This window comes from Notothenia coriiceps, unplaced genomic scaffold, assembly GCF_000735185.1.
Source record: "Notothenia coriiceps isolate Sejong01 unplaced genomic scaffold, NC01 NC01_scaffold00037244, whole genome shotgun sequence".
In the NCBI taxonomy this organism is placed as follows: Eukaryota; Metazoa; Chordata; class Actinopteri; order Perciformes; family Nototheniidae; genus Notothenia; species Notothenia coriiceps.
In genome coordinates, this window is record NW_011369945.1 from 7,725,774 (window position 1) to 7,744,323 (window position 18,550).

An 18,550-nucleotide genomic window follows, 5' to 3' on the forward strand; every position below is an offset into this window, starting at 1 on the left:
TCTTTGATTAGCCGCGTTCATAGTCGGCATTAAGAGCGCCAATGGATTACGTTGAGGTGTGATGCCACGACACATGGCCTCCTTCTCTGCGCTCTGTGCCGACTGATGAACTGCTAGACCGCCTCTTTCCAACCACCTCGGAGGCAACTATACAGGCAACTTTTACCGAACTACCTTTCGTCCACCACATCGAGCCCCCTCCCACGTGTCGACTAACGTCGTCCCACTCACCTCCAACTCTGGCCCTCGGTCCTATCCTGTCGGGTGGTGCGTGTGTGTTTGTTGTGTCATGCTCCCCTCTCTCTCTCTCGTCGCTTTCCCTCCCCCCCCCCCTACTGTCTTTCATTTATGCCAAAAGGACTATTTCGACACCTCTTCCATACACGACGTCCCTCCACCTACGGTGTTGCGTGGGTCCTTGCTTGCGATCCGGAGGCCAGGAAAATGTCACTGAGTCTCACAGGACTGTCCGACATAACACGTTTTGTACGTGTTTGTGTTATGCACGTACAATTGTTACCACTTTATTTTACATTTTGATGGCTTTTTATGGTCGATTAATTTTGTGTTTGTCGGACATGCAGTTGCGTTGAGATGATATGGGCGCCAGTCTCTCGCCTCTACACAGGGGACGCACTACATTATCTGGCCGCAAACTGCATACTGGGATTTTTTTTTCGGCAAAAATTCTCCGTCTCGAGTTTTACGAGGAAAAGGGAGACTTTAAGGACGGGAATACAGCAGCATTTTGGTATAGTTTAGGAGCGTTGACAGTGATAAACAATTAACGATTAAGAAGTTCGTTCAAATGGATTTCCCGGGGTTATTTAGATTCCTTTTTTTTTTTCATTTAAATTGTAACATAAGGCGGTCAGTATCAACAGTCCTGCCAGTAACGTTACTATATTATCAATGCTACTTTAGTTATAGCCTGATATATGATAGCTAACTTTACAATGTTGTGATGTGACGTTAGCTAACATTCTGTAGCTAACGCCGGTCACTCACCAAGATAGCTGCCCAGTTCTCCTCACACCACAGCTCAATTTCTCTCCGATGGCCGTTATTTCTTCTAATCCTTGGCTGCTCCTGGTCTCTTGGACGCCTAGCAGGCTCATAATTATAAGGTTGTGGTCCGTCATATGCATTCGAATATTCATGTTCAACTTCTTCTGTGTCTTCTGTGTCGAAACTAGCATTGGGAACTATGTTTATTAATACGTTACACCGGCCGCTCTCCCCCTTGTGTCCCCCGTGTTACGTCACACGCGGGGGGTCACGTGCCGAGGCTTTTTTATGCGGAAGTGAACATTTCTTACAAAAACGACGCCAGATGTCACTATAGTGTATATTTCTGTATATTTTTTTGAAAATCTAGTGTATTCATCATTTTCCTACACATTTATTCACAGGTTTCTTTAACCTGGAAGTTGCTCTTTAACATTGCCAGATAGAGAATTTGGCCTCTGGGGAGATTTTTGCTCTGCGTGTGTCTGTCTATACTTGTAAGTGGATTAATGAAGGAAACAAGTCTTTGTGTTTACTTTTTGATTAGTGTGATTATTTATATTCAAAGATTAATAAACTGACGGATTAAGACATTTGACTGCTATCAAAAATCAATATTATTTTGGTGCCTGCTTAATTCAGTGGGGCAGACACCGGAGCACTTTGTATTTGGCAGCCTAACAGATAAACCCCTGTGTCTGACTGACAGTAGAGAGCATTTATTTAAAGAGTCTGGGCTCCCCGAGGCAGAGAACAAAGCGCAGCGCCATCATCACAACAGTATTGTATAACTGAATCAGGGAGAAAAACTGAAAACAGACCTTATTATTCATGTTTCATATTGATCAAAACACTATCTGTATTTTTAAGAATTAAAAAGGCGTTGAAATAAATCATTTTGGGTATTGAAGGGGTATCAATGGACGGTGAAATGCAATTCAGTGCTAAAAGACGTGACTAAAAGCTAGAAAATGGTTCACATCATGTGAAAAGCCTTTGTTCTGGTGGCAGATGAACAACATAATGGTACAATATGTCCCCATGATTTTATCAAAACCACTCTGATCTTCATCTCTCCTCATCCTCTCACCTCTTTTTGTTCATTGCAGATTCTGCACAGCCAGGCAGGACTCGTCCTTCCGTTGCTGAAAATCCCACATTTGCTGCACATGTGCTGCGAAGAAACAAATAACAGACTTAAGAATAGGTACGAATATCATTCTATAAATAATACTGTGACAATTTAAAGGTAACTAAGTATAATGAGGAAAACTTATTAAAAGTATTAAAGCGTAAAACATCCCCTAATAAATCATCACATTAAAGTTACTCATGCATTGGTGAAAATCCGATTTGAACTGCTTTAGTTTTCTCTGTTATTCTATGAATTGTTTTGAAAATAGTGAGAAATGAAAGTTACAACTTCACAATATTCCGTCCAACAGTTCAGACCTCAACACTACTAAAACTGTATGATAATAAAACAAATGTACAATTACTAAAAAAAAAAACACAGCTTTACATTTGCGAAGCTGGAACCATGAAATGTTTTTACTTTTAAAAAACCTGAAACGATCAAAACAGGTCCCAATACATTTCTGGTTAATCCACTAATTGTTTTATCTTCCATCTGCATTTTCGTATATTGAAAAGTAACAAGTAACTAAAGCTTCCAAATAAATATACGCAGCACATCGTACAATATTTCCCTCAGAATTGTGTATAGTAGAAGTGGAAAGTGACATAGGAATAAAAACTGAGGTACCTGAAAATGTGTACTTGAGTAAATGTACGCATGGTTACATTCCACCACTGCATGACTAAGACATGCACGGAGCATTAAACCTACGGATTATAGTTCCTGGTGGCAGGTGCACAGAGCTCATATATTTTACAGTTCACACAGTACCTAGTAATTGAGAGCAACAAGCAGCAGAGGCATGAGACCAGGATATGCAGAGTGTATGTTAAACCCTGTTAGCATATGGCCCACTGGGTGCTCATCACCATAGAAAAACCTCTTAGGATCTACACAACATTATAGAAAAAATAGTAAATAGGGCAACCTAATATCATCTGGGGACTCTCTGCAATACTGTCTCCTTTCTGTCCCTGTTCAAGCAGAAAGAGTACAGCTCCACCTACTTTGTTGCACTGCACACAGAGGACAGCTGTGACCCCCTGTGGCCCGAAGGACGCCCCGCACAACAGACAGTGGGACTGCCCGTCACCACACGCCGTCTTCTTGATGTTATCCAGCCGACTGGAGAGGCGCCTGAGAACACATGGAAATAGATGTAAGCACAACAACAAAAAAAGCTTGGTGTTACACCAAAAAAAACGCTCGGCTCAGAGAGCATCTCTGCACGGACAGCTGATTTAATTCTGTGCAACGGAGACAATACTGTAGTTTTCCATCTCACTCAATCCTCTCATGCTCCGTGGCCTCCATCATGGCAGCACGAGCCAGGACGCCGTTGATGATCTCCTTCTCCTCATCCGTGAGCTCCTCCCCCGGGGGGCCGCCAGACATGTTCATCGTCCTCTCCATCCTGAACCAAAAACACACAAAGAGAGAGACGCAGAGGCATGCAAAGTAAAAATGCAGCTCACACAAAAAGGACTGCGACTCCAAAAAGTGCATCACTAAGGAGAGCGAGACACTGAGGTCTCAGGACAGCTGGAAACTTTTTTGGCTTAAAGCAAAGCAAAGCTGCATAGTGTGTCACAAAGAGGCTCACTAGTGACTTTCTTTAAATAATACATGAACTGGAGTTATCATCTGAGAGCATATCATGCATTTTGTTCATGTGTCTCAAATCACCCGCCTGGCATGATGTAAAAAAGAAAAAGTTTCAAGGCAACAAACTTTCATTTTTTAGGTCTTAGTTATTCTTTCTATATATGTTGTACTTCTCTGTCATCAAGCATTTTCAATCTTTATGTTGTCTGTGGTACATACTGTACAGTACTGTATATGAACCAGCTTAATCTCCATTTGTCAACTTTGTCATTCATTTTGTCACCCTAGATGTGTTTTGAGCAGCTTCTTTTAAATCAGTGCAGCAGTAATAATCTACCTAGGATTAATGTCTATCAATATTACTCTTGTAAATCCTGGGCTTTACACATTAAGAGTGTTAGGGAATAATTTGCTTAGGTATTCAACCTTTGACACAGTTCATCATTTTCTCCTCTCACTGTCTCCTTTCTCATGGCATAGGTCTACGGCCTTGGGTATTGCTGATATCTCTCTTAAGGAGGAGCAGCTTGGGCGCTTTGTTGTTGCGAGTCTATGACAGAGCACAAGCCGCCATGAGGTAGTTTACTGTTCAGGGACGTAGGCTCCCTGGCGCACATTCTTTTCTATGGACGAGAGCTATAGTTAGATTCAGGGTCCATAATGTTTAGTCTCACTGATGAAGAATGTTGATTATTACACTGTGAACTAGTTAAAACCTCGAGCTACAGAAAGAGTTCTTCAGAATTGGCAACCGCTGTGTCAACTCGTGACACACCACCTGTCTTGTCAACTCTCCGGCCGAAACTCCAAATAAACCATCAGTGTTTGCCATCAAAGCTCCAGCTCTCCTCGTGTCTCTCTGAGTCCTGACTCTCCATTGCTACAGAAGTTTCCCTTACAAAGAGTACAGGGATTCTATGAAGACCATGTAACTTTCAGTTAAAAAGACCCCGAATGCCCAATATGATGCAATTTTCTTCACATAAGGATCTTTGGATAATGTTATACTTAATGAAATGCATGTTGGGAAAGCTAACACTGACAATGTTTCTATTGTTAAGTACAGTACAGCAAAGTGCAAAGGAGTCTAGTGAAAAAAAAAGGTGTCGTAAAAAAAAAACACATTTCTCACTTTATAATGAATAACAGATGAAGATTCAGCGTTTAGAACTCACAAAGACACAGCTTCAAGTTGAACCTCTATTTGAATTGCTGAAATGTAAATACAATGTATTTATGCCAAAGAATATAAGTGGGTGTTTTTAAAGTGCCTGTTTATGTTCCCGAAGTTTTCCCCAATGTACTGTATCTCAAAGTAAGCTGCAAAATAACAGCTTCAAACAATCTACCTTTTTATTTCACACAAAAAGCAATCAACATAAAAACCTCTCTGAAACTTTACGGCTGCTGGATGTTTGGAAAGCTTCCAGAAACTGTCTTTTAGGTTTAAAATCACTTCTTGCCAACTGCCAGCGCAGAGGCCAAATCTCCTGCCAGCACAAATCAAATGCACTCAGCTTGGGAACAGAAGGATTGCTGTTTTTTAAACCTCAAATATGTTTCCCATGATGCACAGGAACACACTGCATACATTTGGAAATTGTGGTATCTGGAATAGGGTTTGTGGTTTGTCAAGACGATGCAGACAATATATTATAATAGCCTATTTGGTAACAAACATTTCAAAATCATATACCGACTATGTTAAATATTAGAACATTTATCGGGTGAGCCTTGCCTGTTTAACATTAGCACAAAAAGAGTGAATGTCAGCCGTATTTTACCCATTTAAGGGTAAGGTAGGCTCTAATTTAAGTGTTTATACAGCATTTAAAAAATAAAGAATCCACCCAGCAGTAATGTGGGAAAAGGTGAGAAGTTAAACCACTGGAGGTCAGCAAAACAAGATTTGCACCAGCTCTTAAGTTGCTCTTTAAGACAAAATGTCAAGAGAACTGCCAAAATGTGATTCTATATTGTTCCAAAAACAATCAAATGTGTTACTACCGTGGCTAATATATATGTTCATAAAATACAGCAAAGATTCTGCTATAACCCCAATATTTCCTTATTTGCATTCTGCTGTGTTCAGCAAACTCTAGTCAAAGGGTGTTTTCAGAAACTGTAAACAACAAAAAGCCTGCGCACCTATTTTGGAAAAAGATTTAAGTGAGAGATATGAAATATTTGATCAAGGTGGCTATTTTAGTCGCATGCTGCATAATGTGAAGCACAAACCTTCAGGCTGCAGATGGAGCTTAAATTGCTGCTCTGCTGTTTTGGGATGATTTTAAGGATTTCAAACACGTGCCTGCCTCTCTTCATAATGTGCACTTGACCACAGCTCTAAAATGCTACAACTAGCACTTTCTATTTCTCCATTAATGAAGTGAATTGGCTCTTTGTAATCCTGGGTGCAATGCAGATGTGACTAACTGTCTTCTGATTGATCTGGGTTTTATCCATTTTAGCCCCACCAGCTGTGCTTGGCTTGAAAGATGGTGACGTCATTAGTGGAGGTTTGTGTGAAAGTATTTGATGGATTGTCATAAAATTGTGTACAGCGATCATGTGAAAAGATGCCTAGAAGATAAACCGTAACCACTTTGCTTTACCTAACTTTTCAATATAGACATATATCTGCTTTGCATTCAGTGTTAGTTAGCAAATATTAGCATGCTAACAAACAAAGCTGGAGAACATCGTAAACAGTATGCCTTAGCATGTTGGCATAAGCAGCTAATGATGATTCATTATGTTTTCATGAGACGTGACTAAACTAGCTTTCTGTGGCTCCTTTTTAAATATGAAATATTGTTATGTAACAGATCACAGTTTATTTGTGAAAAATATTGTGTTAGAAGTTTAGACCAAAAAAACTGGCTTCAATTCATGTAAACATATTTGCACAGAATAAAATCAGTGACCGTGTCAGACTCAAAGCAAAAAGCAGTAGAAGCAGTCCAGAGATGTAACTGTCCGCTCCGCAGTCAGTGTGCCCCGGCTGGAGGAGCACTCCATTTAAAAGCTCCGGGAGGAACTCATTTGATTATCCATGACCATGATTTATTTCAGCTCTAACTCACCACTGCTGCACCCGCGCCTGTGCCTTACAGTAAATTCCCAAACATCTGCCAGTCATGTCCAAGTGCACGGGCCTCATGAACTTGCGTGTTGAAAATGTGCCGTTAATTGGGGCCGACTGCGGACAGTGAAGTGTTGGCAGTGTTGGCTACATGTAATGTGTTGTTTGCATGCCTCGAGACGTTTTCACTGCGGAGAAGCGCACTCATTATCTCTGACAAGAACATTGTTAAGAGAGAAGCATGACCCCAACTTCTCGCCTGTGGTCCAGCCCAGACTGCTGAGTCAGCCTGCACCGCCCTGATTGAGTGGTCCTGCACACATTTTGCTGACAGTATAGAGAGAAGAAACTGCACAGATTCCAAAACACATAAATTCCCTCCATTGTAAGCACATGTTATGCCCCATTCTGTAAGGGTCGTGATGATGGCCAACCCCAATGTATCAATAGAATCAGTCTCCATTTGGATCTGTCAATGTCATCGTTTCACTTTTAACTTGTAGAGTAAGAGTGTAAGAACGAGCCGCTGTATGACTTTGACCAAGCATTAAACATCACAAAAGATCAGCCAGTGGCTGCTGAGCACGGAGGTTTTAATGCCTCACTTACTTAACGGCTCAGTGCGCTTCATCCTCCCGCTCCCCCTCTTTCCTCCCTGTCTTCACTCCAATGCATGTAAATGTCAAGGATTGCTATCATTGTGGACGGTGGCAACTTGACAGATTGATGTCTGTGAGTGTCAGTGTGTGTATGTATGTGTGTGCGAGTGTGTGCCTTGAAGGGTTCAGTGAGAGAGAAAGGTGGGGTCAGTAAGAAAGGAAATGTTCTAAAATAGCCGACACTTTCAGCCTGTGAGTCACCACTCAACAGAAACACACGCGCGCGCACACACACACAGTGTCAATATACATTAAATCACTAGAGCGTGGACGGTGTGAAAATTACCAATTGGTAGAATATCAAAAAACGTAATGGGTAAGGAAATAGTATTCAGTTTTTAAATTGTAATGAAATAAATCAATGGTTGAAGAAGCATTCAGGTAATTTACTCACATAACATTACGTACGTAACGTAACATTACAACACTAAATATACTATACATATAAAAAAGTTGTGAATTTAATATTATACTAAAGTATATATATGCATAAACCGTAATGGCAACTAAATAGAAATGAGCTTATTCCCTTCCCTTCTTTCATATACAGTAATCGCATATTTTTAAAGTGTGGTATTGCAATTGTACCGAGTGATTTGTGTAAATATTAGTGAATATTTTCCTTTTAGATGTGGAGGAGTAGATATTCATTAGTATGAACATAATCAAGTAAAATTACACATACTTCAACATTGCCCTGGATTAAATGTACTTGAAATAATAAGATTGTAAATGTAATATCACAAATATGCTTTCTCATCTATAATAGATTGTAAATAATTTATCATATTAGAAATGTTTTAGAGTCAGGGTCACCAACACACACATTGAAAAACACTCAAAGACACGCACATGCACACACACACACGCAGTACGAATAGCCTATTGAGTGGAGCGGCCGCTGCCCTACAGGAGATCGATGTGCTCTGGAGCTCTGCAGCAGGACGCACTCCTATCTGATTCTCAATGTCATCCAGTGAGGGGACAGAAACTGCTTTACACATGACAGCATATCAATATCACCCCTCTTTTCACCCCATGACCCCCTCAATGGGTCTCATGTGCAGCTCTCCTGTAAAGTACAGTTCTACAGATCAATGGTGGAATATTTTGCCATAAAACACATTTGAGGTCCTCGTAGGGAATCGTTGTATGTTTTTGGATGAACAAGGCTGGCACATTATTGTATGCGTTTGAATCTTTAAATATACAGTCTATGGTTTGAATACTATAAATGTTTAAGGCTGTGTTAATTTGAACTCCTTACTGTCAGGTGGTTTTATCTACAGCAATCCATCATTTTCTATAACAACATCAGAGTGTAGTAGTGGAGCTGAACCATGTATCTTTAAAAAGTCAACTTTCCAGCTTTTTGATAATGCCGTTTCCAGCTGATCCGAGGTTCTTAATGGTTTATTCAGCATAAGATGTAGCAGTATCTTTTCAATATTTAACCTTAATCCTTCAGTTCATCACAAGCACAAGATGTAGTGGAGTAGACGTAATGAGTTGCAAAAGTACCTCAATTTTTTTACCTTGCCTTGCCACAATGTTATTGTTAGCTATAAACATGCTTCTATACACTTTGCTCTCATTTCACTGTAGTGGGGGTTATTTCAGGTCCTCCCACATCAAAACATCCTTTTGTGTATCCAGTGTTCACCTAAGGCTTATATGACAGTCAGATACCCATATAGCATCATCTGTCCTAACTATGTTCGTAATGTGGGGGATGATGGGATTTCTTGGGAGCATCTCCAGAGAAGGCCACACCAAGGACACGTCATCACATGAGGCCAGGTTTGACTTACGCCCGTTTTATAGCGCTACTTGACTGAGGGGGAGAACGACCTCTGGGGAGAAGGGGTACTTTAATGTACTGTATGTGTATGTGTGTGTGTGTGTGTGTGTGTGTGTGTGTGTGTGTGTGTGTGTGTGTGTGTGTGTGTGTGTGTGTCCACTTGAGATTATAGGTCATTATTTGTGACGTGAACCCGGGTGTTATCCACTCCATGATGATGAAAGGAGTAGCAGAGTAATTTTCATCCTCCTCCTCACAGTTGTTATCATGTACATTATCGAAAGCTTCAAATGATTAAAACCATAAAAAAAGAAATTCAGGATGTAGTTTTACGAAAATAGTAGAGGTTTTATTTTTAGCCACAGTGCCAGCGAGGCTCTAGGGACGCTTCAATCTGTCAATTGGCCCAAGACTTTGGACTAAACTGAAAGCCTATTGTTTGAAATGTTTTGGAGACTTTCATGGTCCCCAGCTGAGGAATACTAATGAATACTGACTAATATCTAATGCCATATTCAAGACAACATTTTTATTTATCCAATCCTGGTTTAAACGGTCAAATGTGCTACAACAGTCATTGACATATAGGGATACACATGCAGCAGCTTTCAAACCAATGCCAATTCATAAACACATATAGCATCAACAACAAATGCAACAATAGCAGAGACATACAAATGAAAAATATGAAGCAGAAAGCCAGCACAAATACTTAAACAGCATGATTCAACAAAAGAAAACACAAAAAAACCTGAAATTCCACAGAGAAGCAATGCATATCCAATCAACACAACAGCAGGTCTCCAGGCCTTTAGGGGAGCGCTTAAACGAACCCAAGAGAAAGAGAACACAACAGAGAGTGCTTTTGTTTTTGAAGCAGAAAGAAAAGTTGAGTAAAAAGTCAACATAAAAAGCAAAGTGTTGTTTTTCAGATTTGACCTACGTTTTTCTTAACAATAGATGGTTAAATCTGTTGCATTTATAGGAAGACATCAATCAGCTTCCAGGTGTCTAAAAACATGCTTAAGTAAAACTATGACCACAGACTGTCTTGACATGTTAAAATAGTTGTGAGCATGTTAGCGTTTGGCTCAAAGCTCTGCATGACTCAGAGCTGGGAGCATGGCTGCAGACTTTGAGTTTTTGTCTATTCCATCCAACACAACAACATTTCTTCCCATCCAAGGTCAAATGAGGAGAACTTGAAATGCAAGGATCAGTGGTGTTTGCTCTTCTGTATCTTTCAGCTCACTCTCCTTCTCTCTGTTTGTCCATCCATCCATGTTTGTCTGCCTGTCTCTCCTGTTCGCTCACACTGTCCGTTTCTCAGCTTCCAGCAAAAACAGGAAAGTAAGTCTTCTTTATTTAAGACTTTCACAAACCTGGCATTAACATTAGCACAAATTGACATGCAAAAATGTGCGCACAAACACACACACGCACACAGACTGTGTGTAGAGGGAGGACCTGTCACACTCAGTCAGCTGCCGAGTGAAAAGCATTGCAAATTGACGTGAAGTAAATGGAAACCCAGGCATTTTAGATCCATCAGACTGGGCTGACTAAGAGCTGCAGGGCCACACACACAAGCATGAACGCACACACACAAATAGAAGTTATTTATGTCAGCACAGAAGCAAACACACATTATGTGAGAGTGTGTGAGCGCTGCTGGGAGGAAAACACATCTTCCTGTGTGTCCTGCAACGCCGAGGAGCTTCCCTGATTCTGATCGATTTGACTTTTAAAACATATTAATATCTTAGGGGAAAAAATAAAAATGTTCTTACCCTCAAATAAATAGATGAATTGGGTCTAGTTAATACTCCGGCCAATGGTTTTATATTAATAAGTCAAGAGGGAATATAAAAATAAAAAAAAGATGTTTCATGTTCATCTCAGGTTAAAGGAAATTCTAATCAATGTTTTCTATTTGTGTATTATTTTTGATTGATTTAATTATAATTTCTGTTAGTAATTTTACTGAAAACTGTGACCAACATGGGAAATCAAGTTGACTTCAGCCAACACTTTAATATTTTTTATTTAATGTAAATCATCTCAATTGAGCTTCCTAAAATGATGGAAGTTTTCCCTCCTTAAACCAGAAATGGACTTACAAGTTTATCAAACTACTAAACAGAGCAGATAAGCGTGAAAATGCCGGTCTTGTGTTTTTGTATGAGCGGGATTGAAGCAAAGCTTTTGGCAAATAATATGAAGACTGCACAGATCAGGGGCCGTGTGGCTGTAATCAGACAGCTGTTGTTATTATAAAAAAAATTATTTGGTCAACATAAAGCAGGGATTTGTGAATAACTGGTCACCTAGTAACATGTATAAGCCACTGTGAAATCCTTGTCTTTTGTTGTTCAGCTGTGTTGACAGAGCACAACTGGCTTTAAACAGCTGGCGCTCAGCAGAGTAACCAGACAGTCTGCAGTGATATTAAACCAAGATAACTGCAGTTTAGAACAGGTTTTTTAAACCAGCCTTATTGGGAAATTAGGCTGTTGAAATGCTGAATCTCACAGAAATCCAACCAACCGTCCAAAAACCTGATCGTTGATTGGTCAGGCAATAAATCAGATTTGACCTCCCCACGACCTACATGTCAAACGGCCACCATTAAGACAGAAATTAAGCCTAACACTAAGTGTTTAGAGGCCAAATCCATACAGTTTCTGCCCTACCAGCTATATTTTGGTGGAGTCAAAAACAGATCCATCCCAGCATTGAGTGAAGGCCAAAACTACAGGATTACCCAGTAATGACCCTGGTAGTGACAGAACAGGTGGACAGTACACAATTTGGTTGAGGGCATTGGATCAGTCATCTGAACTTTAAATTATTCTTTCAGAAAAAAAGTTGTATGAGGTACTTATCCAGTCAGTGTAAGTGTACACTTTGCCATCAGACAGCCCTTTTTGACGGATCAAAACCACCAGGATTCATTGACCATAAGAGTAATTTTACCTTGCAGAACACACAAGTTAGTGTACTGCTGCCTCAATTGTTTAGTTTGTGTTACTGTGTTTTTGGTGTTCTAATGGGTTAGTTTGTAATCGCTAAAGTCACAAAATAAGACCAACAACCTAATGGAGGCAAAGGTGGACTAGTAACATCTGTGTACTGTAAGGCAAAATTACGTTTCTGTCTATGGTGGATTTAAAGAGAGCAAAGGGCAAAAAAAGCAAAAATCGTTTCAGATCCATTCTGAAAAAAATATCTGTTTTCCATTAAAATAAAGCAAATAAATATAGCTTAAACTGCATTTGGAAAGAATTTTATATATCCTAAAAGATAGACTGGGGGAATTTGAAAGGATGTGGGGTCCAATGGGTTCATTTATAAGGGGGACGGTCGGATGAGATGCATTGCAAAAACAATTGTTTAAGTTTATTTATTTATTTGTATTATATATACTATTTTGTATGTTCTTTCCCACTATGACTATCATTAAGTATGCTATTCCTGTCATGCTATGTTTTTTCTTTATTATTTCTTCTCGGCTGTTCTGTTTGTCTTCTATGTTGAAAAAGAGATGCACGATTTCCACCCCAAAGAAGTATGTACTATTGCTTACACTTGTATGCTTCTTCTCAATACAAATATTTGAAACAAATAGCTTAAACTAAGACGGATAGTGACTTAAATACTGTATGTTTAGCTGCTACCTGTGTCTACAGCAGGACATTGCTCTGCTGTTTTTTTCTTCAATGGGCATGTCGAACAACATCTACTTTAGATAATACACAAACTATGGATAAGTACCTCATACAACCCCATTTCAAAACATCTGAAATATCTCTTAACAGGAGGTTAGTTATTCCAGGAAACCAGGTTCAGGCGACCTTGTCCCCCACAACAGTAATTTACGGTGAACAGATGGTTCCCAGAGGAGTCTAAACAATCCCATCTTAATTAGACTAAAACATTTCATCTCATTTCAACAGACTAACCCATGGCAGTATAACAAACCCCTCCCAACCCACTCCTTTTCCTTCGCTGTCTCCACAGCTGTCACTTCTTTCGTCAATCCAACCCTCATCCATTCACCCTCATCCATTCATGCTCTCTGCTATCTCGCCCCCATACTAAACGACTCTCCACTCCTCCACTGAGGCTGTCAGACTCGCGAGAAAGCAGCTTATGGAGCTTAGTTCTGGAAAGAGGTATCACCACCTACTTTACACACACACACACACACACACACACACACACACACACACACACACACACACACCTGGGTAAAGCCAAGCATTGATAAAACAGTAATCTGGTCTTCAATCCCAGCATGTGTAGCTGAAAGCGTTGACGTCTCAGAGTTGTCTAGAAATGTCTGTACCTATAGTCTGTGTAGTGAGAGGAAGAGGCAGGGCAACAAAACTTGTCAGTGAAAGACACAATGGCTTTCAAATATTACATACGTAGGTCGAGGGATGAAAGCAGGACGGATAAAAGGTTAGGGTACATTTGTTAAGCAGTGAGACTCAAGGCATGAAAAACTATAATATGGATTGCTATAACGTTTGTTTCAAACATTCTTGTCCTCCTTAGGATGAATCGCAAGAACTTTGGTGATCCCCTGACTTTCTATTTAGCGCCACCACCAGGTCAAACTTTGTTCTTTATGATAACACATATCAGCACATTAGCTGTGTATATGTACAGCATCAGACTCTTTCCACCACTTTAGTTCACACTAGAATATCTCAACAAACATTGGCTATTAAATTCCATACAGACATCCTAACCCTTCCCAAACAACATGTTGATGATCCCCTGACTTTCCATTTAGCGGGTCAAAACTTAGGTCAGCATATATACTGTGCCAAAAGTAAAGCCTCACATAATCTATCCATCACCATACTGAAATATCTGAACAACTATTGGATGGACTGTCAGAAAATGTCATACAGACATCCCTTGTCCCTCAACAATGAATCCTAGCAGTATTGGTGGTCCCTTGGCTTTTTCTGTTGTGCCACCATGACGTTGACATTTGACGTTATTGACTGAAAGGTCTAAACAACTATTGGAGTGATTACCATGACATTTTGTAGAGACATTCCTGTTCCTGTTGAGTTATAACAACCCTGGTGATGGCGCCTAGGCAATGAAACAAGCAGACTTGGTGTATCAAACGTGGGCTGTTGCATCCTCATTTTCATTTCATACAGCTTTAGATCTTGAAAAGGCATGGGGAGAAGATGGCTTGTGGCAACAGATACAAGCTTTAGAACACCGCTTCCTGAGACCTTGTGGCCGTTTTAATGCTTGTTGTGCCATGTCGTGTGACTGTCAACCGAGGCCGACTGTCTTTAGTGTGTCAGCAGTCATGTGCCTATGAATACATTGTTTACTAGAGCACAAACTTGTCAGCGACAGCTTGAAGCTCTTCTCAGATACATACAACCTCTTATTTTGGATCAAAAACTGCAAAAGATTGATTGCATTTACCTTTTTTAATCTGCATGCGTGTGTATTTGTGTGTGGAGAAGAGTGATCTGCATGACAAGCTCAGTATGAGAGCAAACACCCATATGGTGAGTGGAAATCACAGATTTCCTGTGTCTCTGTGTGTGTGTTTATACACCAGAGGCAGTACAGAGGCCACTAAACAGAATGCAAACCTCAGGCTTATTGTCTGTCTCTGTCCCTCTGCCGTTCTGTGGTATCTGTTTTCTCTTTGTTTGTGTGTGTGAGACAGCTTGCTGAGGGGGTTTTTCTGGGTTTATGATGAGGAAGTTGCAAGGGAAGAGAGATAGAATAATGAGGAGAAACAAAGTCAGAGATGCACCAGAACCATGTCCTAACACGCCCTATTATGCCCTCACATAAGGTTTATATTTGTCCCCTTTGAGAAATTATTTTTTTCATTGTTACTTCTTGATTCACACATCAATAAGAAGAGATGTCAGAATCTCCAGCTACCAGTCTAGACAAATTGGTCTGTACTGGTACTTGAACAAGACCCCACTGACTGAGATACAACCTCCATCTAAAAAGGGGCCTGTAAACGGTATTGTCTAATTGTCGCTGGCGTTCACTAATTGACGAAACAGAAAGTGTGTCGCTGTTTCAGATTGGGTTATATAAGTCATAGATTCTTGCTGTGACCCTGACGATAAACAGTTCAGACTACACATTAGTATCTGACCCATCATAGCTTTCCATCTTTAACAACCTGAATGAATTCATCGGGGAGGAGGTGCCAAAGACAGACTCTAACAAACAACGGCGTGCTAGGCAGAGATGTGGATTTTAACTCATTGTGACTTCGACTGAAGTTTTGATGACTTGAACTTGATCGAAAATTAAGACTTGAGACTTTCCTTGTTACCCTATAACTAATACAATTATCAATGGTCGTGTCTGCGACCTTATTTAGTCAGTTCAGGCTATAATCAAACTTATAATATGCAGACTGAACCCATACTGTATAAGGTAATACCACCACGAACCTCCAGAACATATTCTGTATATCTGAACTCTACTGGGGGATTTAAACAACTTGTCAGCAAGATATTCCCTCATTTGGTGTTTTGAGAGTGGACTGCACTGTTCAAAAGCAGGTTCAGATAAAAAAGACACTTGGACGATAATAGCCTGGAACGGAAAAAGAAGGGAACAAAAATGGGTGTTTGGCGAATGGCAGTTTTATGATGTGAAGTATATCAGAGTAGATGCATGGCGTACAAACAAAAATCCAAAAAGATAAGAGAATTGTTTTGCCAAATATGACAATATTCCATGACACGTTTAATAACATCAACCAATGTTCCCACAGGGAGCTCTTCAAATGTAAACATAGCAACGAGCAAGAGGAAGGATGTTGTTGGTGCTGTGAGGTGAAAGTAAGAAACTACGGAAGGCTTTTCCAAACATAAGATGGTCATCAGCATAATTTACAATTTCTCACGGCCCGGGATTGTTTGAGACCCCTGACAGAGAGTCATGCAGGGCAGACATCACCACACAGCAGCATATACAAGGTGGAATAGTGGTCTCTGTTTACATCTGTGTTTCTGTGACAGATACATAATTACACATCTGCCTCCAACCATCTTTTCTGGATGTGAACCATTCAAATGTGCCCGTGATATATAGCTAATCAAACACTTGGGGCCACAGTGGGATTGTGCAGCACATCTGCTGTTCCTGCTGTGCAAGGGGAATTCCCGAGAGTTGGAAACAATAATGCCTCAGCTGCAGATTTGAGGAGGAGGAAAGTCAATTACTGTACATTTCCACCGTCCAAATTGCTAAACGCTTGACTGAATGAGTTCATCTGGAACACGTCGTCACTGGAAGTAATGGGAAATTCATGAATCTCAATTGATTGCTTTGATGGATTAGGTCTGACTGGACTTGACCCCAACCCTGACATCGTTTTGTGATGAAAGAGGCAATTTCACCCACTTATACTGGACAGGTGTCCTCATAAAACCACTGAATTCCATTACCTTCAACCTTAGGTATGTGTGCCATGTGTATATAAATCTTAGTTATTATAAAGGGAATAAAGCACCCCTTTAAAAATAGGATATCAGCACTTTTGCAGCAACCTCAGGTGACTGAATTCATTTGCATACTGCAAGTTATAGCCAATACATGTTTTAGCCTTTCTTTACAATAATTGTACATGCATAGAGATATTATTCTTTGACCAATAGTCAATAAAGGGAATCTGGGGCTCTAACTACGGATAACGTAACCAAGTCACTTCATTATAAATAACAAAGATACATTATGGATATATTAAAAAGTTACTGTTCTTCTGTATTTTTCCTGCAGAGTTGAAGCTAAAAACTCAGAAATAGATATGTTATCACAAGGAGCTTATATTCTTATTTCAACCTTATTTCTGGACTTTCCCTAACTCTATCTAAGTTTTGGAGGAAACGTCAATCAGTGTGTCATGTCTATCAGAAAATGCTTGTATACGTCGTCTTGCGGTTTTTATCATTCAATCTTTATTTGGATATATTTTGAGATCAGCAAGATCGGCTTGGCTTGAAATGTAATTGAAAAAAAGAATAATGATAAAATAAACAAGTGAAGTATTCACCTCAAAGCATGATACTGGTTCTCCCTAATTAACTGATCTAAAGCCTCGGTATTGGTATCAACATCTGTGATTCTGGCCCTGGTATTACTTAGTAGTAATATCTGAATAAAACACATTTTTTTGGGCAACAAAAACAATTGGTTAAAGGTGGGGTAGGTAATTTTGGAGAAATCAGCTAGAGTGCGCTAGAATTTGAAAATACACAGCCGGAACAAATATGCCACTTCCTTACAGAGCCCCTCCTCCAACACACACGAATGCGCACATGACCAATGAGGGCACGAGAGAAGTTTGTGCACAGATGGAAGGCTGATATAATTGGACAGCCTTCTGGGGAAAACCTGGTCTGATTAAGAGAGACGGCATTCATCCTACTTTGGAAGGTGCAAATCTCTTTTGGGCAAACATTTCAGGGCTTTGTGGACTTAATCCATGACAAACTGGAGTTGAAACCAGGAGGNGGAGTCGCAGTATTACACGCTTCTCTGCGCTCTCTCCTAGGCAGTCATCCATAGGAATCCCGAACCCAATAAAATACCCAATATTAACGGTGTGTGTGTCTGCCCAAGGACAATTTAAGGTAAAACCTAATAGAGGTGTCATATATAATAACCTACTAAAAGTAAATGTAACAACTACTACAGTGCAACAAAACAGGAAGATTAAATGTGGTCTCCTAAACATAAGATCTTTGCATCTAAAGCAATATTGGTAAATGATTTAATATCAGATTATAATATTGATATATGCTGTCTCACTGAAACTTGGTTGAGACATGAAGAATATGTCAGCATAAATGAGGCGACTCCACCCAGCCATATCAATACTCATATTGCCCGAGGCACGGGCCGAGGAGGTGGAGCTGCAGCAATCTTTGACTCAAGTTTACTTATCAACACTAAACAAAAATTAAATTATACCTCCTTTGAAAGCCTCGTTTTTAGTCTTACACATTTTACAGCCAATCTTATTTGTTACCGTGCACCAGGTCCTTATTCAGAATTCTTATCAGTATTCTCTGAGTTTTTATCAACTTTGGTCCTTAAAACAGATAAAGTAATTATCGTAGGTGACTTTAATATTCATGTTGACGATGATAAAAATAGCCTTACTGTTGCATTTAACTCTATATTAGATTCTGTTGGTTTCTGTCAGAGTGTAAATAAACCAACCCACTGCT

At 40.0% G+C, this 18,550-nt stretch overlaps 1 protein-coding gene across 1 annotated transcript in view; it reads right to left on the reverse strand.

Annotated features, from left to right (window-relative positions):
- LOC104964590 (rabphilin-3A-like) overlaps nucleotides 1–18,550 on the reverse strand; it is a 33,973-nt gene that overhangs the window by 11,012 nt on the left and 4,411 nt on the right. The window contains exons 2-4 of the mRNA XM_010793419.1: nucleotides 3,432–3,560; nucleotides 3,154–3,283; nucleotides 2,099–2,182 (exon numbers count right to left, since the gene is read on the reverse strand). Of these exons, the coding sequence (XP_010791721.1) occupies nucleotides 2,099–2,182; nucleotides 3,154–3,283; nucleotides 3,432–3,559 (342 nt within the window). The 5' untranslated portion in view covers nucleotide 3,560. The remainder of the gene's footprint in view (nucleotides 1–2,098; nucleotides 2,183–3,153; nucleotides 3,284–3,431; nucleotides 3,561–18,550) is intronic.